At 35.4% G+C, this 24,809-nt stretch overlaps 1 protein-coding gene and 1 pseudogene across 10 annotated transcripts in view; both read left to right on the top strand.

The window, feature by feature from the left end:
- The window catches only part of ALMS1 (ALMS1 centrosome and basal body associated protein), a 221,754-nt gene that overhangs the window by 33,204 nt on the left and 163,741 nt on the right, over positions 1-24,809 (top strand). For 9 of the 10 annotated variants that reach the window (XR_012422187.1, XR_010580408.1, XR_012422190.1 and 6 more), the window contains 5 exons: positions 7,146-7,341; positions 10,915-11,032; positions 12,458-12,930; positions 14,486-14,586; positions 20,277-20,370. Coding sequence is in view for 4 of the 10 variants with exons in the window: in XM_065526944.2 (XP_065383016.1) it covers positions 7,146-7,341; positions 10,915-11,032; positions 12,458-12,930; positions 14,486-14,586; positions 20,277-20,370 (982 nt within the window). In the remaining 6 variants the exon portion in view is untranslated. Of the gene's footprint in view, positions 1-7,145; positions 7,342-10,914; positions 11,033-12,457; positions 12,931-14,485; positions 14,587-20,276; positions 20,371-24,809 lie in introns of those variants that run through there. The other variant, XM_074011534.1, reaches the window with a different exon arrangement.
- On the top strand, positions 6,290-6,719 carry LOC123568359 (guanine nucleotide-binding protein G(I)/G(S)/G(O) subunit gamma-5 pseudogene; annotated as a pseudogene).

Raw genomic sequence — 24,809 nt, 5'->3', positions numbered from 1 at the left:
TTTCTCTTGGCAAATACCTAGGAATGGCCAGACGCGGTGGCTTGCGCCTGTAATCCCAGCACTTTGGGAGGCTGAGGTGGGTGGATCACTTGAGGTCAGGAATTTGAGACCAGCCTGGCCAATATGATGTAGTAGAAACTCCGTCTCTACTAAAAATATAAAAGTTAGCCAGGTGTGGTAGCACATGTCTGTAATCCCAGCTACTCGGGAGGCTGAGGCAGGAGAATCACTTGAACCCGGGAGGCAGAGGTTGCAGTGAGTCAAGATGGTGCCAGTGCACTCCGATCTGGGTGACAGAATGAGACTGTATCTCAAAAACAAAAAACAAAAACAACCCCTAGGAATGGGTTTGTTGAGTGATAAGGCAATTGTATGTTTAACTCTAAGTACCAAACTGTTTTTCCAAAGTGGCTGTACCATTTTGTATCCCAGTAGTATATGAGAGTTCTGGTTGCCCTGCATTCTTGGCAGCTGTTGGTATCATCAGTTTTTTCTTCTTTCTTTTTTTAATTTTAGACACTCTAGAAGGTGTATTATGGTGTTTCACTGTGATTTTAACATGCATTTCTCTAATGACTGATGATATTTATCATCTTTTCGTGTGCTTATTTGCACCCTCATGTTTCTTCTTCAGTGAGAGATCTGTTAAAATCTCTTCCTGATTTTTTTTTTTTTTTTTTTTTTTTTGAGACGGAGTCTCACTCTATCGCAGTGGCCGGATCTCGGCTCACTGCAAGCTCCGCCTCCCGGGTTTACGCCATTCTCCTGCCTCAGCCTCCCGAGTAGCCGGGACTACAGGCGCCCGCCACCTCGCCCGGCTAGCTTTTTGTATTTTTTAGTAGAGACGGGGTTTCACTGTGTTAGCCAGGATGGTCTCGATTTCCTGACCTCGTGATCCGCCAGTCTCGGCCTCCCAAAGTGCTGGGATTACAGGCTTCAGCCACCGCGCCCGGCCTCTTCCTGATTTTTTATGGCTGGTTTGTTTCATTTTTTGAGCTTTGGGGGTTCTTTATAGCTCCAGATGCAACTCCTTTATCAGTTATTTCTTTTGCAAAGACAGTCTGTGGCATGTTTTTGTATTCTCCTGTCTTTGAAAGACAGAAGTTTTAATTTTGATGAAACTTGTTTATTGAATTTTTTTTCCTTTTGTAGTTTGTACGTCTTGTGTACTATCTGAGAAATCTTGACCTAATCCTATGTCAGTGAGACTTTTCTTCTATGTTTTCTTCTAGACCAGGGTTTCTCAGCCTTGGCACTATTGACATTTTGGGTTGCATAATTCTTCATTGTAGGGGGCTGTCCTGTGTATCCTAAGATGTTTAACAGCATTCCTGGCCTCTTCCCACTAGATACCAGTAATAGTCCCCCAAGTTGTAACCATCCAGAATGTTTTCTGACATTGCCAAATGTTCCATAGTTGAAGGGAGACGTGTGTCAAAATCTCTCCCAACTGAGAACTGCTTTTTCAGAAGTTTTATAGTTTTAGGTTTTACATTTATGTCTAAGATCCATTTTGAGTTGGTTTTTGTATATGGTGTGAAGGAAGCATTCAAGCTGTATTTTCTTACATACAAATATGTAATTGTTATTCCAGCACCATTTGCTATATTTTTTCCAGTGGATTTCTTGCTATCTTTGTAAATAAATTAATTGACCTTATATATGTGGGTCTATTTCTGCACACTATTCCATTGATTTACATATGTATCCTCATGCCAATATTACACTCTTAGTAACTATACTGTCTTAAAATCATACTGTCTAAAAACTATACTGTCTAAAAACTTGTGTGAGTTTTCTCACTTTGTTCCTCTTTTTAAGAATTGATTATTTTAGATCTCGGAATTTCTATATAAATTTTAGAATTAGCTTACCCAATTTATATTTTAAAGCCTGCTGGAATTTTTTATTAAGATTTCATTGAGTCTATAAATCAATTTAAAGATAATTTTGACATCTTAATAATATTGAATTTTCTAATCCATAAACATGACAGTTCTTTTAGTTTATTATTTCTCTTTAATGTCTTCATCAATGTTTTGCTGTCTTCAGTGTGCCAATCTTACACGTTTTGTTAGACTTACTGGTAGTTTTAGAAATTTCTATTTCCTGTTATTCATTATGAGTGTATAGAAGTATAATTGACTTTTTGTATTGACCTTGTGTCCTATGACCTTGCTAATCTCACTTACTAGTTTTAGTAGCTTTTTAAAAAATATATATTCTTTAGGAGTTTCTATGCAGAGTTGTATCAACTGTGTTTTGTTTTTTCCTTTTAAATAGATTTGTCATTTCTTTTTTCCTTTTTTTTTTTTTTTTTTTGCTTTATTACACTGGCTAGGATCTGCCTGTTCTTCTACTTGATCTACTTTGTGTTCTGACCCCAACCATTTGAAAGCAAGTAGTATCACCAGCAATATTTATGTAGCTGAATACAGTGAATACTTTTCTGTCCTCATCTTAGGTATAATAAATAGCATTTGACACTATTATTAATCATTACATAACTTCTTTAAGTTATTTCCTTTCTTGGGTTCTCCTGGTTTTCTTTCTACTCATCTGGCTGTTCTCTCTCAGTATCCTTTGCTGCTTTATCTTCCTTTGTTAAACCTTAGAATCAGAATTTGTAAGCTGTGGACTCAAATGTGGTTTGCAGAAACCAATTTTTTTTTTTTTTTTTTTTTTTTTTTTGGCACAATGTTTTAACACTTTTGAAATAGAATACTTTAAAGTGAACAAGCAGTGCATAGTTAGCCACAAATCCCATTACTCTCCAATTCCAGGATGGATTACTCCATTTGTCTTACCCCCATGCCCCTATACACATTGAGTTTTTAACCTCTGCTTGAAACGTTGGAATGTTTGTGGTCTCATCCAGATCCAGGACTTTAAATACATCTGTATACTGATAAATCCCAAAGATGTATCTCAAACTTTTACTTCTCCTGCAAAATTTGTTTGTATTTGTCAGAATGCTTATATGTTGTCCCTCCCCACATCTGTCAAAAATATTTAGAGATTTGTTGGCCTTTTTATATTGATTTAAAAGGTATAACACAAAGAATATTTGATGATTGAAATGTAGCAAGAAAATACATAATGCAGAAAGTAAAAAAAGGTTGAACAGATTATTTTAAAAATTCAGTTTATAATGGGAAATTATAAGAATATGTTTGCATAGGAGAGGAATGATTCAGTAATGAGAGAAAAATGGATGAAGGAAAGTGGGAGAATCACATAGGAAGGAAATCACTGAAAAAAATTGGAAGGAGATGGGAAGGCCTTTGAGAGGTAGAGCAACTTTTTTTTTTTTTTTTTCAAGTCATAAGATAGAAATCTGGTAATGGGGGTTGTAGATCTGTGGTTGAAGACAAGGGAGTTCCTCTCTCGTGCTGTACACTTATTGAAGGTCATCAGTTGAAAATTAGGAACATTCGATAGTTCTGAGGAGAGAAGGTATGAAATCGCAACTCACCAGGAAAATGTAGTAGGATTTCCAGGCAATACTGAGTGCCCTTCAGGTTTAGTGACATCAATTTAAAGACTGGCTTAGTCAGTGTGGGATGTGATTTCTCCAGCAATGTGCTGCTGATTGGATTCACGCAAGGGGACGGTTCCATCAGTGTTAACTTTTGCTAAGCAAATAGGATAATGGGAGAAAAAGGCAAGAAAGTTAAGGGTGTTTGCAAAGCAGTGATTATAAGGATGACTGAACTCTCAGAGGGGCAAAGATGGAAATACAGATAAGAAAGGAATAAAGACAAGTATAAATGTGATAAGATAGTTGTCTCCATAAAGTTAAAAAATTATTGCAGTAGAGGAACTAGAGAGTAAGTGATCTGTGGAGATCAGAGGATGGGCAGGAAAACTAATGGATACATCTGTCACTATTAGGGAGGAGTAAACTATGGGATACAGGCTGAAACCATGGTTAGAGAGGCTAAGAAGATGAGTCAGGGGACCAGTGATTTTTGCTTTAGTGAGTCACAAAATGATTGGAATTCTCCTGCTTTAAAACCTTTTGTTGGCTCACTAACCTATCCCCTATAGAATGGAGTGCCCTCAAAATAAAAAATGTAAAATTTAATCATTCTCGTATTCCTTTTATTTTCAAGTATCAGAAAGGCGAAAAGCATGTTTCCAGTAGCAATTTGATGTTATAGAGCTGATTAATTTATTCAGTGTAGAAGGGATTGAGGTATTTTGGAATGTCAAAAGTCTGCTATTCCATAAGTGTAGTGTTAATATTTTAGAATATTTCTCTCTAAATTTTTTTCTTTGCATGTATTTGTATAACTGATATTATGTAGTGGATAGTGGGTATCTTTTTTCTTAAACTTGCTATATGAACATTTTATTAATGAATTTTAAATATTGGAAATGCCTCTTCAAAGACAAAAGTCTTGTTAGAAAATGTTTGTGAAAATATTTGTAAATTGTAATGCATTTTCTTTTTATGGATTCTGGGCCACCTGGGAATTAAAAGATTCCAATATTCTCTTAGAAACCTTTGAGTTGATCAAGGAAGAAGAGTCCAGTAGTGGAATACTTACAAAATAATGAAAATACATTATATATCTAAAGTTGCTATCAATATAGTGCCACTTTCTCATGTTTTTATTTAAATAAATAAAGCAAATTGAATGAATTAATTATTTAACCAAAGATTTTAGATAAAGAATGAAAAACTTGTAATCCCAGCACTTTGGGAGGCCAAGACAGGGAAATTGCTTGAGTCTGGGAGTTCCAGACAAGCCTGGGCAACATAGTGAGACCCCTGTCTCTACAAAAAGTTTTAAAAAATTAACTGAGTGCCTGCCAGTAGTCCCAGCTACTCAGGAGACTGAGGATGACAGGATCGCTTGAACTTGGAGGCAGAGGTTGCAGTGAGCTGAGATTGTGCCACTGTATTCTGGCCTGGTTGACAGAGCAAGACCCTGTCTCACACACACAAAAAAAGAAAAATTGCAAATGGAGGAAACATGGCAAATAGGAAAACAAGTTATAAAATATAATACAGTTGTTAAATTCAAGAAATAGAGAAAAAATAGATATATTCCTAATAAATACAGTTAAGAAAAAAAAATCTCAATGAAATAGACTTTCTACAAAACTATCAGTATTTTATAGAGGTAGACTAGGATTACTAAGGAGGAAATTGAGAAAATTATGATAGTACCAGCTATCAAAAAGGTTTTTGGAACTAATAGATTCACTGATAAATCTTTTAAATTTTTAAAGAAAATTGAAGTTGCTTATATAAAATAAATACTGAACAATGTTATGAAACAAGAAAATGAGGGCATTCTAAAATACTGATTAATCTTAGTTATGACCATATATGTGTGAAAATGTTAAAGAATATGCTAGCAAACATTTAAACGTCTGCTCTACCACTACTGTGTAAGAAATGTGAACATGTTTCAATATAAAGAAATTTATTGACTTGGGAGGCTGAGGTGGGAAGCTCAAGTGCTTGAGCCCAGAGTTTGAGTCCAGCCTGGGCAACATAGCAACAACCTGTCTAAAAAATAAAAATAAAAAAAATGTTGCCATCCTTTATCAGGTTTAATTGGGGAAAAAGATGCTATAATGTAGTTTGAGCTAATTTAGTGTTCATTTCTAATCAAATTATTTGAAAATGAAAATACTTTCATATCATGATAGAATATACTAACTGGTATTAAATCCAAAAGGAAAATACCTTTTAAACTTGTCACCATTAGTATTTAATTCGACTTTAATTCAGCATTGTTATTTAGTGTGATCTGTAGATTGGTGCCAGTCCATGATTTGCTTGTTACTGGTCTATCAAGAGATAAGTATAGAAATTGAGAGGAAGTGTTTAGAAACTTTTATAGTAGTTTGATAGAGTAATTTCATCTTTTTTTAGACCTAGAAATCAAACATTTGGGCTGGTGTTTTATATCTGGGGCTTATATTAAGACTTTTAAATTTCATTTTTCTAGTTATTTTTACTAGTTTTAAAAATTAGCTTATTTGTCATTAATTTTTGTTAACATTTTAGTAAAGTGTCAGTCTGTGATGAATTGGAAGTAGGAGAAACTGGTCCTTCCCCATAAGTAGTCTGAGAAGCAGTTCTGTGAATCTTGCCACTAATTTAAGAGTAAATAGTTGGAGGAGACAAATGTATCACATTCATGGGTGATATAATAATGTTGTATATTGAGAAGAGCCAGGGATCCTTTAGAAACTAGTAGAGCTATAAAAATTCAATCAAGTGAATTCCCAACTTAAAGCTGGAGTGAATACTTCAGCTTTAGGTTTGGAATATTTTTTTCAGTTTTATTATTATTTTATTATTATTGAGTTGTAAAATATTATGTAGAACCAAATCTATTGATTTAATGATGAAACCTAACAAAAAATATAGTGGAAATGCCAGTGATTCTTCCACACTTCAAGAGATGTGTAGTAGGACCCACGAATTGGCCCAGCCCTCGCGTGCACCATGTTTGGCCCCTTCTAGCGTTGCCGCGGTGAAGCAAGTGGCTCAACAGCTCTGGCTGAAGGCCGAACTCAACCATGTAAATGTTTCCCAGGCAGCTGCAGACTTGAAACAATTCTGTCTGCAGATTGCTCAACATGACTCTCTGCTGACTGGAGTATCTTCAAGTACAAATTCCTTCAGACCCCAGAAAGTCTGTTGTTCCTTTTTGTAGTAAAATGAACCTTTCAAAGGTTTCCCAAGCCACTTCTCATGATACAGTGAATATTCAAAAGAGAGCTACATTTGAAGCCTGTACAAAAGCTTATCCCTGGAACACATGTGCCATAATATACAAACTTCTACTTTTGTCAGTCCTTAATATCTACCTTTCTGAATTTTCATGAATTTCTGTTTCACAAGGGTAATTGTTTTGTATACGCTGGCAGTGGCATACAATGAAACTTAGTATCCAAGATTTTTTTGTATTAAAGAAAGAGACGTGTAATAATGGGAAGAGGTCTAAAATGTGGTTAATATTGTGAGAAACAGAACAGCTTTACATTTTCTAAACTTTGATGAGAATGTCATTAAATAGGAAGCTATGTGATACATGAGTGGACATTTTAATCTAAATATTAATATGTATGGTAACTCAGTTAATGACTTAGCATGTTTTCCTTTAAAATTTTTGTAGAAAACAGAATCTTGGCATTGTCTTCCTCAAGAAATGGACCCTTCCCAAACCTTGGATACATCCCAGACCAGGTTTAATGTGAGAAGAGAAGATACTGAAGTGTCAGACTTCCCCTCTCTGGAGGAGGGTGTATTGACCCAATCAGAAAATCAAGTAAAGGAACCCAACAGAGATCTCTTCTGTTCTCCATTGCTAGGTAATGCCTCTTTATTTTAACTAGTAGTAATACCTCACATTTGTAAGTTTTACGGGGACTGCAAGTGTTAACTTTACCCTTTTTGAGTGAAGGAGCTCTGTAGAGACCTACTCAAAGGGGTAAACTTATTTCTGTTTTTTTAGTTTGTTTGTTTTTGTTTTTTTTACTGGTTAGCTGATCTAGTTATATTAAGTGTGCAGTTGCCTGTCATTTTGTCACATCCTGTTGCTCACAGAAGGCAGAAAGGTGATAACTGTCTACTGTGTGTACCTCCTCAGTCTTGAATTTGCAGAGTTTTTGGGATGAATAATATATTATACTTTGGTTCTCTCAGCAGTGGAGACTCCATGATCCCCCCCAAAAAAAACAAAAAACAAATGTTCGTATTTACCTTTTTTGATTTTTAGAATTAATTAAGGCATGTGTTATTATCCTCAGCTTTCAAACCAAAAGTTGACATAAAGAGGAGTGGCTTGTCTGAGGTAGATCTTGCTGCTTTCCTCATAGAACTGATTTATTAGCTCTTTATAAAAGATAAACTTTAAGTACTTTTAAAACCATTAAGGGATTCAATCGTGAAGATGGTTTTATAGTTTTGTAAAGAAGCATGAATAGGACTTAATTCAGCAAGTTATTTGCAAACATAAACTAATGCTATCCAAATCAAGATATTAGTGCCAACATATTCTATGATATGAATTATTAAAGTCAATTTTAGGTCCACATTTTAAGAAGGATGTTGACAAAATTAGAGTACCTTTGTGGGAGGAGATGACTATCTTTTGATAGACAAAAGAGAAGACTTTGCTATGGTCAAATATTTGAAGGGCTGTTATGCTAAAGAGGAAGCAACTTAGTTTTTATTCATTCATGTAACAAATATCTAAGTGCCTCCTGTATGTTTGATGCTAGGGATATAAAGATGAAAGCTACCTCCTCTTGTGGAAAGGCAATCCAGTAAACAGAAAATAACAGTACCATGGGATTTGTATTATAATGGTGTAGAGCAGGATCTGCAAACTATAGCTTATAGGCCAAGTCTTGATTTTGTACCTGCCATCTGCTAAGAATGATTTTTGCATTTTTAAAGGATTGTAAAAACAAACAACCATAGTATATGTGACAGATTATATATGACCAAAACCGAAAATATTTACCATCTGACCTTTCATAAAAATATGTTTGCTAACTCCTAGTCTAGAGTTTAAAATGAATACATAACTTAAAGGGAAACTGTTTTTCAAATTGATATAAAAAAGAACTTTCTAATAGTCAAAACGATTTAATAGTAGAAAAGGCTATATAACGACAACAAAAAGTGAGCTTCATGTCACTGCAAAATGTCTAGCAAAATTCTGTATTAGGATTTTAGCACTGGGGAGGAGATTGTACTTTGTGACCTAAAATGTTTTCTAATGTAAAGTTTTGTAACTCTGGCTTCTCATTTACTATAGATGGGGCAGAACATTTTAAATTATTGGAGTAGGTTCCTGGATCTGATAGGCAGAGGAAATTTTATCATTGCTGTTTTGTTATGCATAAGTACTAACTGTGATAATTAGGCTTTCACCGATGGCAAATGTCGTTGATGATGGCTGGTGCCAGAATGGTTAGATACCTCAAAAAAAAAGGGATCCAAGCTAGTAACAGATGTCCATACTTGAGGAAACAAGAAGCGGTTGAAAGCTGAAAGAAAAAGGCATGGCAAGTAACATACACCACCTTCCCATCTCACACACACACACAAATAATGTTGTACACTTGAGAATCATTAACTCTTCAGCTTTGGCCTGCTCCTTTAGCAAATACTTTTTCCAATTTACCTGATTTAACTGTCCAACTCCACCCTGAAATATTCTTAAATATTTAAGAAGATGCTGAAATGCTGCTTATAACTTACTTGTTACTTACTATTCCTTACTCATACCTAAATAGCTATTTTAGGTACTGAGGATTTCTGTGGGTTCTGAAACCTGGTTAGGGATATCTCTAATTTTTTTTTATAAAAGACTCTCAGGTTCTTTAAATACGCAGCCTACAGTTAACTGGAAATAGTAAATTTGCTTTACTTGCCCAAAGGTCCCCCTTATAGCATTAGCTCTAGTGTATTTGGGGACTTTGTTAAAAACTCTTCATGATTTTTAGAGGGGTGAAGGACTGTTATGGAGGTTTAAGACTGCTTCTCTGTGCCAAGGCCAAAGAGGAACTATACCAATTGTTCCTTGGTGGCAAAAGTTGTTATTATATATCAGTTTCTCACTTTAATTCATTCAGTAAGTAAATAACTCTCTTTTGAGTACCTATTAAGTGTGGCAGGTACTTTGCTAGGCACTGAGGTTATAGCTATGGATAAAGTAGACACAGTTGACATTTTATATGGGAAGTGGATCGACGAAAGATTAAAACAAGAGGGTGATGAATTATATGGAAGGTGTGCAGGGTATATGAGCAGTGACAATACGCGTTTTGACCAAGTGAAGGACAGATGACAACATGGTGAGCTCTGTGAACTCTAGGTTTTCGGTAATTTCAGAACAGGGGGAACAGTGGTGTGAGAGAGGAGTCCTCACTTTGTACACAGTGTTACAGGCATTCTGAAATCAAGAGAGTATACTGATTAAAATAAGAATGATTTAAGTCAACATTCAGGAAATCACAAGAATTTTTTAAAAAATTTTTTTCATTAAAGCAGCAGTTCAAACTTTTTGGGTAACAGGATTCTTTTATGCATTTAAAAATCACTGACAACTCCAGAGAGCTTTTGTTTATTTGGGTTATTGATATTTTCCATATTAGAAATTAAAACTGAAACATTTAAAACTTATTAATTCATTGAAAAAGTATATATTTTATAAAACATAACTTTTCTAATACAAAAATGTTTAGCAATATGGTCATGTTTTACTTAAACAATTCTATAATGTCTGACATAATAGAAGACAGCACAATTCTCATGTCTTGTTTCTGTATTCAGTCTGTTGCCGTATCATACATTCTGTAGCTTCTGGAAAATGTCACTGTATCTTTTTGAGAGAATGGGAGTGAATAAGGCAAATGATATCTTAATATTATTTTGAATAAAATTTCAACAGTAGGTACCTCCTAAGAGTGTCTTAGGGCCGAGGAGCTCCTGTGCTATACTTTGACATAACAGGTGTAGTCTGTATTATGTAAGATGGGAAAAAACACTAATAATAGTTAAGAACATTTGCTAAAAGTTGAAATGCTTGGGTTCAAATCTCACTGTGGCATTTCAGCTACTTGAATGCGGACAAGTTACTTAATACTTTGTAAGTTTTGTAATCATGTTTCCTCACCGATAAGATATGTATAATAATACCTATCTTTCAAGGTTGTCGTGAGGATTAAATGAAATATTGTGTGTTAAGCACCTCGACTTTGTCAGGCTCTCAATAAATGGTAGCTGCTACTGCTGTTGCTTTTATATTATTATTCTAATGCTTGTAGAATTCTCCATATGGCAGCATATGTAGGTGCTTTAAAGTATTACATACGTAAGTAAATAATCAATTTTCAGCATTACTCAGCATTTTTATATTTGAAACTTTGCAGTCATACAAGATAGCTTTGCTTCTCCTGATTTGCCTTTGCTGACCTGTTTGACACAAGACCAAGAATTTGCGTCTGATTCTTTATTTCATCAAAGTGAACTAAGCTTTGCACCTCTGAGGTAGGATGATTTATTTGCATGTAACCTTTCTCCTTTCTTGTTCTATGTTGTTACTAATATTAGTGACTTCAGGCTAAGGTGGTACTTTGAGGTGGGGCTTAGATACTCTTAGGACACACTCTGAAGGTAACAAAGTCCTGTACTAGGACTTGATGCATATTAATTTGGCAGAGTAACGTGTAGAGATGAACTAGACGACAGTAGTTTATTTAAAAATAATTCCTAATGTATTCAGGCATTTCAGGTATATTTTAATTTAGAAGACACACTGGATTTTCCTTCTCATAAACCTCCCCATCTGCTGCTCATCATCTCTCTCCTCCCTGTCACCCTTATTCTGCAAAAAGCATTTATTTCTAGGTCACTAACTTGTTTGGCACTCTCATTTTGTTCAGCTGTTATTGAATGAGACTAGTTAGCTCTCCTTACCTTATAGGAGATGTGAGTATGAAGTAAGAAGATTTTTATGAACAGACTTATCCAAATTAACAGATACTCCAAATTCATGTCCTTTAGAATAGTCATAATGGGAGAAAAGTCTGGAATTTTCAAAACATATTTGGAATTATTCAAGAATATGTTTTCCTCTTCTAGAACTGAAAAGAAAACCCACCTTAAATTAAAAACTATAGATGTTTAGAAAGTAAAAAGTAACCTCTGTCCTTATATATTACCTTATATCACTTTTATGAAAAGTGATCTGTACACATTTTTAGATCATCAACTAATGATTAAGTTACTGTTGTGTTTTGGGAATAGATCACTTCTTGAGTGGTTTCTTTCTCTTTTTTTTTTTTTTTAAATCTATCTAGATGGAGTCTTGCTCTGTTGCCCAGGCTGGAGTGCAGTGGTGCCATCATGGCTCACTGTAACCTCTATCTTCTAGGCTCAAGCAATCCTCCTGCCTTAGCCTTCACAATAGCTAGTACTACGGGCATGTGCCACCATGCCCAGCGAATTTTTAATTTTTTTGTAGAGATAGGGTCTTGCCATATTGCCACGGCTTGTCTGGAACTCCTGGGCTTCAGGTGATCCAAAGTGCTAGGATCACAGGTGTGAGCCATTGTGCCTGGCCTTGCATAGTTTTCAAGAGCACAATAAATGACGACTAGTAAAAAAATTAATGCGGGTTAAATGAAAAATCATGGTGGGCATCATTATGAAAATCACATTCTGTGTCTATTGTTTTAGGAGAAGCCTGAGATAATATCAGGGTTGTAGGGTGGTAGTTCACCTTTTGGTTAAAAAGAATTTTTTTGTTCGGTCATTAACCATCTTAAAGGAGTCTGAAATTAGGAGAGCTTTGTTTTTCAATGCACTTTTCAAATAAACTTGATTTTAGTGACATACGTATTTTCGTGTTAGTACTTAAAAATTAAATGTTTTTAATGTGTTATTTATTTATTTTTAACTGTATATTTTCAGGGGAATTCCTGATAAGTCTGAAGATACTGAATGGTCTTCTCGACCATCGGAAGTTAGTGAAGCTTTATTCCAGGCTACTGCAGAAGTAGCTTCAGACTTAGCAAGCAGTTGCTTTAGTGTATCTCAGCACCCACTTATAGGGAGCACAACTGTTGGGTCTCAGTGCCCTTTTTTACCTTCTGAACAAGGGAATAATGAAGAGACTATTTCGTCTGTTGATGAACTGAAAATTCCCAAAGACTGTGATAGTTATGATGATCTTTGTTCATATATGTCATGGAAGACACGAAAAGATACACAGCAGCCTGAAACCAATTTAGCTGATAAAGATCAAGTTTCAGTTACAAGTTTATCTGACATAACCGATGAAAACATAGCTACTGAAAGAAATGACCATTTTGATGCTGCTTATTCATATGGGCAGTATTGGAAACAGGAAGCTTCACCTAAGCAGACAGAAACATATTTAACCAGTAAGTACCCTGATTCTTTTTCAGATTCATCTGACACAATTGATAAAAATAAAATTTCCAAGGGAAGTTACAGTTTTAGTGTCCCCTTTTCCTATGTGCCATGGAACAAAGAGGGAACTTTGCACCACCCAGAAACATGTGTAATCAGTAAGGACTGTGTTTCCTTTCCATGTGAAGTTGCTGCTCATTATAATAATAAAATGTCATATTCTTTCTTGTGTTGTTTGTTGGAAAGAAGAGGAAAAGGGGTTCCCTTGACTTCTGATAGTCATTATTTTGAGAATGTTTATTTAAGGGCTCCAGCTGAGATTGAGGTGAAACAAAAGACGGATTCTTTGGAGGGTTATGAAGGAAATGAAGAAGGTTTACAGAAAGAATCATCTCAATGTTTTGAACTAACAGAGACTAGAAATAATTTATCTTCAGAAGTGCAACCCAGATCCTCAGGAATAAAGTGTATTAGGAATGTTATAGCTCCTGATAATTCTGTAAAAGTTTCAGAAACACATGTACTCTCCAGGGAACATGATACCTCTAAAATGGAGGCTTCTGGTGGTCTTCTTCAGACTGTTATATCCAACTTGGATGAGACATCAGAACAACTGTATTTTCAAGAGGAAAGAAACCAAAAGGGAACTTCTCTTTTTGGTGAGAAAAACATTGATGCTACTGAAAATATAGCCTTTGAGGCAGTTATTGCCTCTATTGAGCCTTCTAAGAAAGAGAGTACAGTAAATGACATCCAAGCTGACATCAATAAATATTTAACAGATGACAGCCAAGAGAGAGAACCAAAAAATCCAGATCTTTCTCCATTAAATTATAAAGATGAAAACTCTTTATTTGATAGGCTTAAACATACATGCTATCAGTCTACTCCTGGGGTGTTTGAACCAGCAGCTTCAAAACCATTGTTGCATATAAAGGATGATAATGATAGCTTCCTATACTGGCATCCAAATTTAAAATCACCTCCTAATGCTGTTCAGAAAATGTTCATTAAGCCACTTTGTGTTATTCCAGAGCTTAAGTCATGTGCTTCTTTGAGTGAAAAATCTTACAACCAGACTGTTGGTCTTGGCAAAACACAGTCCACTTTATTTCAGTGTGATATAAGCAATGAACCATTTCTTCCCTTTGGGAAGATACAGTCTGTTCCTTCTCTTGACCTTGCAGAGAAGGTAGGATCTTCAGATGTTATTTATCATGTGAAAGTATTAACTTCAGATTCTTTGGTTTTACAAGATTTAAAGCAGCCAACCTTTGAAGAAGTTGCAGATTACTCAGACTTTAATTTGGGTAAGGATGTTAACTATAGTAATACCATTAAAGGTCCACCTGCAGCTATAGGAAGCAGCTTTTCAGCAAACTTGGTGGCATGTGATGCAAAGTCACAAGGTGCTTTTACCATTGACCAGTGATGCATCATTAATTGCAGTTGCCCAAGAGACATTGCTGAAAGCTGATATAGGCCAAGGTGAAATTCCTTGGCCTGTGGGAGCTGAGTCTAGTTTTACTATACATACAATTATGCAAAATGACTCCTATTTTGTAGAGGGCCTGCAGGGGAAGGCTGAGTCTGACATCATTACTCTGGATGGCCTAAATGAAAACGCTGTTGTGTGCAGTGAAAGAATTACTGAACTACAAAGAAAGGTGAGACACAATAAAATGATAGTTGTAAGAAACATGGCCTTTTTCAGTATTGTTTCAGGAAATGGTATTGTTTGTGTTTATTTTACTTTTTACTGTTTCCTGGGTACATGACCGATGTGATTTGACTGGTGAGTACGTTGAGCTAGCAGCTTTAGAGAATTTTCATGATGGTCTAGAGATGCATGACAGTTCCCTGCACTGGCAGCCTACTTTACAACTACCATCTGAGAAGGAAAGCAATTTTGAAAAGCCTGTAAGTTTTTCTATTTGACATTTTTTCTGGGTGGGGAGAGGAATATTTTATTTGAAAAAATTTCAAATTTTATTTGAAAATATTTTATTTGAAAAATTATATCTTTCATTACCAGCTTGTAACTTGTACCTGTTCTTTATCTGATATCCAGGAATATGTTCCATTAGAGGTTGGTATAAAAGAAATGTTTATGTTTCGTAGACTGTAAGACTTAGTTCTGGGGTGTCTTGGAAAAGGCCATCCCCTGGGGCTCCAGGCCTTTCATATTGAGGCAACCTAACTCTTCCTAGTTGTGCCAGCAGTAGTCTTTAGACAGTGTTAAGATTAGAGTTATTCATGGGAACATTCAGAAGCTTGTACTTTGAATGTTTCCCTCTGCTATTCAATGTACAAGCCTTGAAACAGTCCCTGGAATATTTAAGTATTTCTTTTTAGAAGCTCCTGAAAGACTTGACTTCAGAGGTGTCTTGAAAGTTTTAAGACCCATGTTTGACCAGGAAGGATAATGAAGTGCTTAATGTCCAAACTGGCCAGTGCCTCTCCAAAGGGAAGTGTCTCCTTCCCAAATGAGCAACACACTAATGTATATACATGTCCCCTTCCCTCTCCCTATTTATGTCATTATTACCATTGTGTGTATACTAGAAACTGGCAACTCTAAGGTGTCATAAAAATTTTATGTCAGCCTTTTTTTTTTTTTTTAAGTTCTGGGGCACGTGTGTAGAACGTGCAGGTTTGTTACATAGGTGTACACGTGCCATGGTGGTTTGCTGTACCCATCAACCTGTCATCTACATTAGGTATTTCTCCTAATGCTATCCCTCCCCTAACCCCCTACCCGCAGACAGGCCCCAGTGTGTGATGTTCCCCTCCCTGTGTCATTCTTTTATAGAAGGCTTTTATTTGCTTGGATCTTTGGATCCCTTGGCATTAATGTTCCTCTGGTCCTGTTGAATGAATATCCTCTTTTGTTGTCTGGTACTGTAAGTCCCAAGGTGGGCCCTACTTCCTTGTGATATATCCTCATATCCTGTTATTAAATACAGTTAGATAAAATAGTGATGTACTTAATGTTATTTCTCTTTTCCTGTTTTCCTATGTATAAGATTGGTATATTTTTGTAAAGCTCTATTAGTTTGGGTTACACCCACATTTAGACCTTTAGGTTCAGATTGTTGGTAGAAAATGAACAAAGATACTATGATGAATTTTTATTTATAATTTATTACATTTATTAAAATTTTTTTAACACAGAATCACTAGGTTAGTTTTATTTTCTTCAGTATTCTAAACTAGGCATTCTTTAATTTTAATCTGATAACAGTGGGGATGAAAATGATAGTTAACACTTTGTGCTCAAGTACTGTGCTAAGAGGTTACATGTATGTATCAATTCATTTTTGTCCTCTGTCAATTCTGTCAAATAGAATTGTTAGAGATTATTATCATCCCTATTTTACTATTGAGACTTAGAGGATTTAAGAACTTGCTTATCATTATTCAGCAATTGGGGGAACCGGTGTTTGAAACTAACCATGTCTATGTACTTAACCACCATACCATAAACTGTCCCCCGTCCCCCCACCCCAGAATTTTAACTATTCTTGATGAAACTAAGGTTAAGATTTTGCGTTATTTTGGCAAGAGTAGAGGTTTTGAAGGAGATTGCCTAAAGTTGCATTCAATAACAATGAGAAACAAAGTAACAACTCTTAAAGTGTTCTAAATTTTTAATACTACTTTTGTGACTTATATCAACCTTTCATGTAGATAAAATGTATTTTAAAAATAAAGATATATAGGTTCAGTTCATGTGCAGAGACTAGCTTTGACCACTGCTCCAAATTTTAATCTGTCCTTAAATATAGCCTGAAGTATAATCTTTCAATCTAAGGAAGATGCTATTATTGCCTATATTGTCTTTCAGTTGTAGCTCTATCTGTCTTAGTCTTAGATCTAGGAGTTATTTAATGTCAGTATCAGAAAAGCAAGGAGCCAGATGTGGTAGTACTTTTTCTGTGTGGCTTAGCTTGCTTTCAGGGGCTTGCTTACTCCTTGGTTGCTTCCTTACACTCCTCATCTTTGTCACAGAAGAGTCATTCATACTTACTTGGTTCACTTTTATATCTACTCATCATAAATGATTATTTGGGTATCCACGTATGTATGATGCAGCTCGGAACTGTGAAAAGAACAGAGATTTGGAGTCAAAATCCAGTTCAGTTACTTTGTTAGCCTTGTGTCTTGAGCAAATGACTTTGGAGGATCACTTTCCTGATCTGCATAAGGAAATAGGAATAGTAATAATCAACCTCATATATTGTACTATTAAATGGGGTAAGTTATATAGCATTTATATAGTTCCTGGTTGTTAGTTCTCTTCACTTAGCTGAAACGAGACTATTAGAGTCTCTGGTGGTTTCCTACTTTCTATTGTTATTTTGTTTTTCTTTCTCCTTGTTCTTGGTAGCAGCACGTAATTAATATGCTTTTTTTTTTTTTTTTTTTTTTTTTTTTTTTTTTTTTTGAGACAGAGTTTCGCTCTTGTCATCCAGGCTGGAGTGCAATGGCACGATCTCAGCTCACTGCACCCTCCGCCTCCTAGGTTTAAGCAGTTCTCCTGCGGCAGCCTCCCAGGTAGCTGGGATTACAGGCGCCTGCCACCATGCCTGAATAATTTTTTGTATTTTTAGTAGAGATGGGGTTTCACCATGTTGGCCAGGCTAGTCTCAAACTCCTGATCTCAGGTGATCCACCTGTCTCGGCCTCCGAAAGTGCTGGGATTACAGGTGTGAGCCACCGCGCCAGGCCTAATATGCTATTTTAGTACCTCTTGTTTTGGCCATTTAACTCTAAAAATTATTTAAGATTTAAGCCTTAGATTTCTTTCCTCTTCTTACCCCCCTACCTTTGGAGACCTAGTTGCCTATCTCTGTGTGGATGATTATCACCTCTGTTTTTATACCCTGATATCTGTCTAATTTATTTTGCATGTTTTCTTGTGAACATTGTCATCACCCCAAATTCAACTTGCCCTATAGCAAAATAACTCATATTTTTCCTAAAATTAGACTCACTTGTAGAGTTTCTGAGTTTTTATGAAAGGTATTAGTATTTTTCTGGTTTCTTGGTCATCTTTCATTCTTTCTTCATTGTTGATCAAACATTGGGAAGATAAACTAATCTTGATTTCTTTTTCTTCTGGTTCTTTCCATTTTCAATTAGCAATGAAGATCTGCTGGTTTCTTAAATAAATACTTCTCATATTTTTCATTTTACATTTTCTTTTGTATTACCTACTTTTTTTTTTTTTTGAGACGGAGTCTCCTGCTGTTGCCCAGACTGGAGTGGAGTGGCGTGATCTCGGCTCACTGCAAGCTCCACCTCCCGGGTTCACGCCATTCTCCTGCCTCAGCCTCCTGCGTAGCTTGAACTACAGGTGCCCGCCACCATGCCCAGCTAATTTTTTGGATTTTTAGTAGAGACGGGGTTTCACTGTGTTAACCAGGATAGTCTCGATCTCCTGACCTCGTGATCTGCCCGCCTCCACCTCCCAAAGTGCTGGGATTACAGGTGTGAGCCATCGTAACTGGCCGGTATTACCTACTTTAATAGTTCTGTATTTTGAAACTTTAACATAATGAAATTTTTTTGACGTCAAGCTTGCAATCAAAATTTTTCTTTATTTCTGTGTTTGAAAGCTGTAGAAGAAAAACTGCTATAAACTATAAACACACACTCTCTCACAAGTGTCTATATATTATGTATGGTCATGCCACACTGTGATAGTTAATTACAGACTGCATATATGATGGTAGTCCCATAAGATTAAAATACTGTATTTTTACTGTACCTTTCCTATGTTTAGATATGTTTAGATACAGAAATACCATTGTTTTACAGTTGCCTACAGTATTTAGAACAGTAACATGCTGATAGGTTTGTAGCCTGGAAGCAGTAGGCTAGACCACTAGCCTAGGTGCGTAGTAGTCTACACAGTAGTAGGTTTCTGTATGTCACTCTGTGATGTTTGCACAACAAAAAAATTGCCTAACAACACATTTCTCAGAACATATCCACATCATTAAGTGATACATGACTGCATATTATATATATGCATATATCTTTATGTATATTTATGTGTATTTATATATGTGTGTATATATATATAGGCTGTACTTCAAAAAAGTTTCCTGTAGGAGTGAGGTAATTGAAAACTGGGAACTTTGTGCTATGTGGAGAACAGGGCTTCTTAGCAGCATTATCATTTTGAGTTGGATAATTCTTTGTTACGGTGGGAGGCGTGTTTCCTGCTTATTGTAGAATGTTTTGCAGCATCCATCCCTGGCCTCTATTCACTAGATACTAGTAACATCCTCTCCCATCACAAGTTATGACAGCAAAAAATGTTTCCAGGCATTGTCAAATGTCCCTTGATGGGTACAAAATCTTCACCAGTCGAAAAGCACTGGTCTAGAGAAACCTGTATGGGCAGTAGATGTAGATATAGAAATAGATATGGAATATTCATTTCCACACTTCACACGGCTTCCTAAGAATGTTCATTACTACACCATGAAAAATTGATGAAAGAGGATAGAAAAATTCATGCTTGTATACATTTTTAGACTTCATCCTGAGAAGATATGACTGAAATAATCTTTTTAGGGAAATAAAGACAACCTAAAATTGATATATATTTTTATGTGAGGGTGCACTGTGAATTTGGTGAAAAGTTGTACATGTTTAGGTATTAATGTCACCAATATTGGTTTCTAATTTCTTTTCTAGCAAGGACTTGTGACCTGATAAAATGTTAGGAACTTCTTTTTGAGCAGTTAACCTTTACTTCACTACCAATTTATAGTCTCCATTACTTTTGTTTTAAGAAGTTTGAGGACTTATGGTTGTTGGCAACTGATCACAGTTATAGTTCTTTGATACTCTCATTTTCCTTCTAAACATTTGTGAGTTTCTAGAAAATATTCCTGTTTCTTTTTCCTTCTTACTCTTTCTTGCCCACAGTGCACCTCTCTACCTTAAAAAGAAATACCTGAGCTTGTCAAGAATAATCCCATGGTTCAAATTCTGCAATGATCATAAGGAGCAAACTTCTGAGTAACAACACTTCTAGGCATACTATCTATAATATTTTATGTAAACAGATTTCTAAGCCCTCAGGATGATTTATAGAGTCTTCTCAGAGTTGACCCAACAAGATATGACCTATATATGAATTCAGAAGGTTTGAGATTATGATCTTAAGTAACTAGTGTAACTTCTCAGTGTTCATCTTTATAAAAATGAGGGATTATTTTTAGCAGATGAAGTTTGAAATTAATATCTTATTTTCTTCATTTCTTCATAGGTGGGTCATTCTAATCTGGGCATTAATGAGTCTTTTTCATTTTTATTGCCTTCATTTGTTCCACATAAGCTAACAAGAGAGTCGGAATATCACTCTTCAGATCTCAGAATGTTGAGAATGTCTCCTGACACTGTGCCAAAGGCTCCTAAACATTTAAAAGCAGGTATGTAGAAAAAGGAGATGGTAAATGTCCTACTTATGGATACCTTGTGAAAAAAATATTTTATTAGGTCTAATTTTTTTTATTTTTTAATATCTGTAGTAATTATACTTCAGATTAGATGTGTTTAGAAATCCTGTCTTAGTTTCTTCAGACTGCTATTACAAAAATATCTTAATACTTTAAGTGTGGCTTATAAACAACAGAAATTTGTTTCTTGCAGTTCTAGAGGCTGGCAATTCCAAGATCAAGTGCTGGCAGATTCAGTGTCTTCTGAGGGACTGTTTGCCATAGATGACATGTTCCTCTGTGCCCTGCTGTGGTGGAAGGGGCAAGGGGTTTCTCTGGAATCATTTTTATAATGGGCACTAATCCCAAACATGAGGTCTGTGTCCTCATGATCTAATTACTTCCCAAAAGCCCTGCCTCCTAATTTTATCACCTTGGGGATTAGGATTTCAACCTGTACTTTTCAGGGGGGCCACAAACATTCAGACCATCACAAATCCGCTGATCTTTTATTAGAGGAGTCATTTGGTTTTTTATTGCATTCTACATGACAATATTTAGAACTGAATTATATGGAGGAGTCTGATGTTAGAATCTGTTTATTCCTGTGTGTGACTTGAAGGGAAAAAGGAATTGATTGAGCCCAAGATGACAAGAGTGGATGCAAATAAGTTTGTAGAGAGGAAATTGAGAGAAATCAGTTTTGAGGTAAAAGCAAGATTATCTGCTGAGGGAGGTGAGTAGTGGTGGAAGTAGGTTAGAGGCTTTGAGGAGAGTGGTTTGGTGAAGACTTATAGTTCGTGTTGAAGTGAATTTGAGATGGAGCTGACCAAGGGAAAGTAAAAGGATTGGAGGGCAATTCTGAGAAGTCAGCTCAAGTTAGTGATAATGATTTTATAATGTTGTCAGCCTGTACAGAATCTCTGATTTGTTTTTCCTGCTAACACTCAGGAATGGAGATGATGAATTACAGTATCAATCCTTGGTTCAGGAATACATTGAATGGGTATAGTAGAAGGACAGCAGGCAAAGAGAGAAGAGTTGATCACCTATTGGTTTCAGCTTACATAGGGAAAGAGAAGCCAGAAGAGTTGTTATTCTAGGAGAAAATAAACAGAGATTTGTTTGTGATGTTGATTAGATGAGGTGGGAATAAGTTATTGAGAGCACTAGAAGAATAGGCAATTTTTGGTTAGATTGAATAAGTAGATTTAAATGAGGAACAGTTTGAAGAGTGATGAAATCCATTAAATAGCCCTGGGATTGGATGGTAGAAATTGAATAATAATTACTGGAGTAAATAAAATTTTGGGTCAGGTACAGTGTCTCAAGCTTGTAATCTCAGTACTTTGGGAGACTGAGGTGGCAGGTTCACTTGGAAGATTTTGGAAAGGGTTGGTATTAATTGTTTTTGAATAGAAATTACTGTGAAACTACCTGGGCTGTTCTTGTAGGAAGTTTTTAAATTACTAATTTCATCTCTTTCCTTGCCATAAGTCTATTTAGATTTTACATTTTTCATGAATCAGCTTTTGCAATTTGTGTCTTAAATAGAACTTGTCCATTTAACTAGGCTGTCTGTTTACATATATCTGTTCATAGTATTCCCATGTAATCCCTTTCAAGTCAGTAAGGTTAGCTACAATGCCCTCTCTTTCATTCCTGATTTTAGTAACTTAAGTTTTCCCCTTCTTTTTTTCTCCCTTTGGTGAATCTAGTTAAATTTTGTCAATTTTGCTGATTTTTTCAAATAAGCTGGTTTATTTTTTCTAATCTTTATTTTTCTTTTCTGATGTTTGTTTCATTTTTTTTTCATTCTAGTCATTATTTTTCCTTTATTCCATTTGCTTTGGGTTTAGTTTGCACTTTTTTTCTGTTTTTTTAAGGTGTACAGTTAGGTTATTGATTTAAGCTCTTTCTTATTATTATTACAAGTATGTGTAAAAATTGATAAATTCCTAACCGCTGTGTTAGCTGCATACCCGAAGTTTTGGCTTATTATATTTTTGTTTTAGTTCATCTAAACTTATTTTCTAGTTTACATTGTGATTTTTCTGCATTTACCCTTTGGTTATTTAGGAATGTGTTGTTTAATTTCCTTCTGTTATTATGTTTCACCTGATTCCATTTTGGTTGGAAAACATACTTTGTATGATTTGTCTTTTTAAGTTTTATTGAGGCTTATTTTATGTTTTAACATGTAGTTTATTCTGTAGAATGTACAGTTTGTACTTGAGAAGAATGTGTATTCTGCTGTTGTTAGGTGGTGTGTTCTATAGATGTCTCTCAGCTCTATTGGGTTGGGTTTAGGTGTTCAAGTCTTCTGTTTCCTTGTTGGTCTTCTGACTGTTTTCTCCATTTTCAAAAGGAGGGTATTGAAGTCTTCAACTCTTATTGTTTGTCTTTCTCCCTTTTTTTCTCTCAGATTTGCTTCACATATTTTGACATTATGATGTTAGATCCATGTATTTTTATAATTGTTATATATTCCTGATGAATTGACCTTTTTTTTTTTTTTTTGGAGACAGTCTTGTTCTGTTGCCCAGGCTGAAATGCAGTGCATGGCTTACTGCAACCTCTGCCTCCTGGGTTCCAGTGACTCTTGTACCTCAGCCTCCTGAGTAGCTGGGACTGTAGGCGTGTGCCATCACGTCCAACTAATTAGAATTGACCTTTTAATTGTTATAAATTGTTCCTCCTTATTCCGAGTAACTTTTTTTTTGTTTTAAAGTCTGTTTGTCTTAGGTTAGAATAGACACTTCAGCTCTTATGGTTGCTGTTTGTATGGTTTATCTTTTAAAATCACTCTACTTTCAACCTATTTGTATTTTTTAAATAAAAAATGATGTATCTGCTGTAAAGAGCATATAGTTAAATCTTGGGTGTTTAATTATAAAATTCTATCTAATTATTTTTGCCTTGTGATATGATTATTTAATCTGTTTGCATTTAATGTCATTATTGATGTGATTGGATTCACATTTTCTGGCTTACATTTGGTTTTTCATGTGTCTTGTGTCTTTTTTCTTCTCTGTTCCTCTTTAATTATTGCATGAAGTGAATATTTTCTAGTATGACACTTTCAGTTTAATTTTTTAAATGATTTTCTAGGTGGTTTTTTTTTTAAGTTATATTCTTAGTGGTTACTCTGGGGCTTATAATATTTATCTTATCAGAATATACTTCTGATTTATACTAACTTAATTCTAGTGTGATACAGAAACTTTACTCCTATATAGCTCTATTCCCTCTTTTTTTTTTTTTGGTGTCATTATTATACATAGTACTCACACACATGTATAAATGCCTTTAAGTTTTTTTGTTTTTTGTTTTTTGTTTTGGTTTTTTTTTTAGTTGGGGACTTGCTCTGTTGCCCAGGTTGGATTGCAGTGGCATGATCATAGCTCACTCTAACCTGGGCTCAAGTGATCCTCCTGCCTCAGTCTCCTCTGTCGTGAGGACCATAGGTGTGTACCACTACACTGAGCTAATTTTTCAAAAAAATTTTTTTGTAGAGATGGGATCTCACTACATTATTGGTCTCGAATTCCTGGGCTCAAGCAGTCCTCCCACCTTGGCCTCTCAAAGTGCTAGGATTATACATGTAAGCCACCATGCCCAGCTGCTTTATATATTTTCAAATTGCTTTTAAAATCAGTTAAGAGAATACAGGAAATGAAGCATATCTTTTTGTAGTTACTGATGTAATTATTTTTACTAGCACTATTTGTTTTGTTATGAAAATGTTACTACTATCTGGTGTTACTTGTTTTTCAGCCTATGGAACTTTCTATATTCTTGTAAGGTGGATCTGCAAGTTCCCTGTTTTTGTGTATCTGGCATGTTTTTATTTCATCTTTTTGAGAGAGAGTTTTGCTGGGGTTGGAATTCTTGGTTGACAGTCTTTTTCTTTTCAGCACTTTGAATATGCCTCTTCACTATCTTCTGGCCTCCATAGTTTTGGATGAGAAGTCAGCTATTACCTTATTCATGTTCTCTCGTATGTAATTTGTTTTCTCTTGTTGCTTCCAAGATACATTCTTTGTCTTTCACTTCAGTATCTTGGTTATAATGTGTCTCCCTGTGGATCTCTGTGCTTATTCTACTTTGAGCTCACTGAACTTGTCAGATGTATAGTTAATATCTTTTATCTAATTTGGGAAGTTTTCAGCCATCATTTCTTTGAGGATTTTTTCTGCTTCTTTCTCATTTTTCCCCAGTTATCATCTCTTGCATCGCAATCCACATATATCAGGACCCTTAATCTTGTCTCACTGGTCTCTAAGCCTTTGTTTGTTTTTCTTCATTCTTTTTTCTGTCTCTTCTTCAGTTTGCATAATCTCTATTCATTTATCTTGATGTTTGCTGATTTTTTTCTTCTGTCTGTCCATATCTACTGTTGAGCCTCTAGTGAATTTTTCACTTCAGTTACT

This window comes from Macaca fascicularis, chromosome 13 (assembly GCF_037993035.2).
Source record: "Macaca fascicularis isolate 582-1 chromosome 13, T2T-MFA8v1.1".
Lineage (NCBI taxonomy): Eukaryota > Metazoa > Chordata > Mammalia > Primates > Cercopithecidae > Macaca > Macaca fascicularis.
Note: the sequence above shows the minus strand (reverse complement) of the source record. Positions and strands in the feature narration are given on the sequence as shown.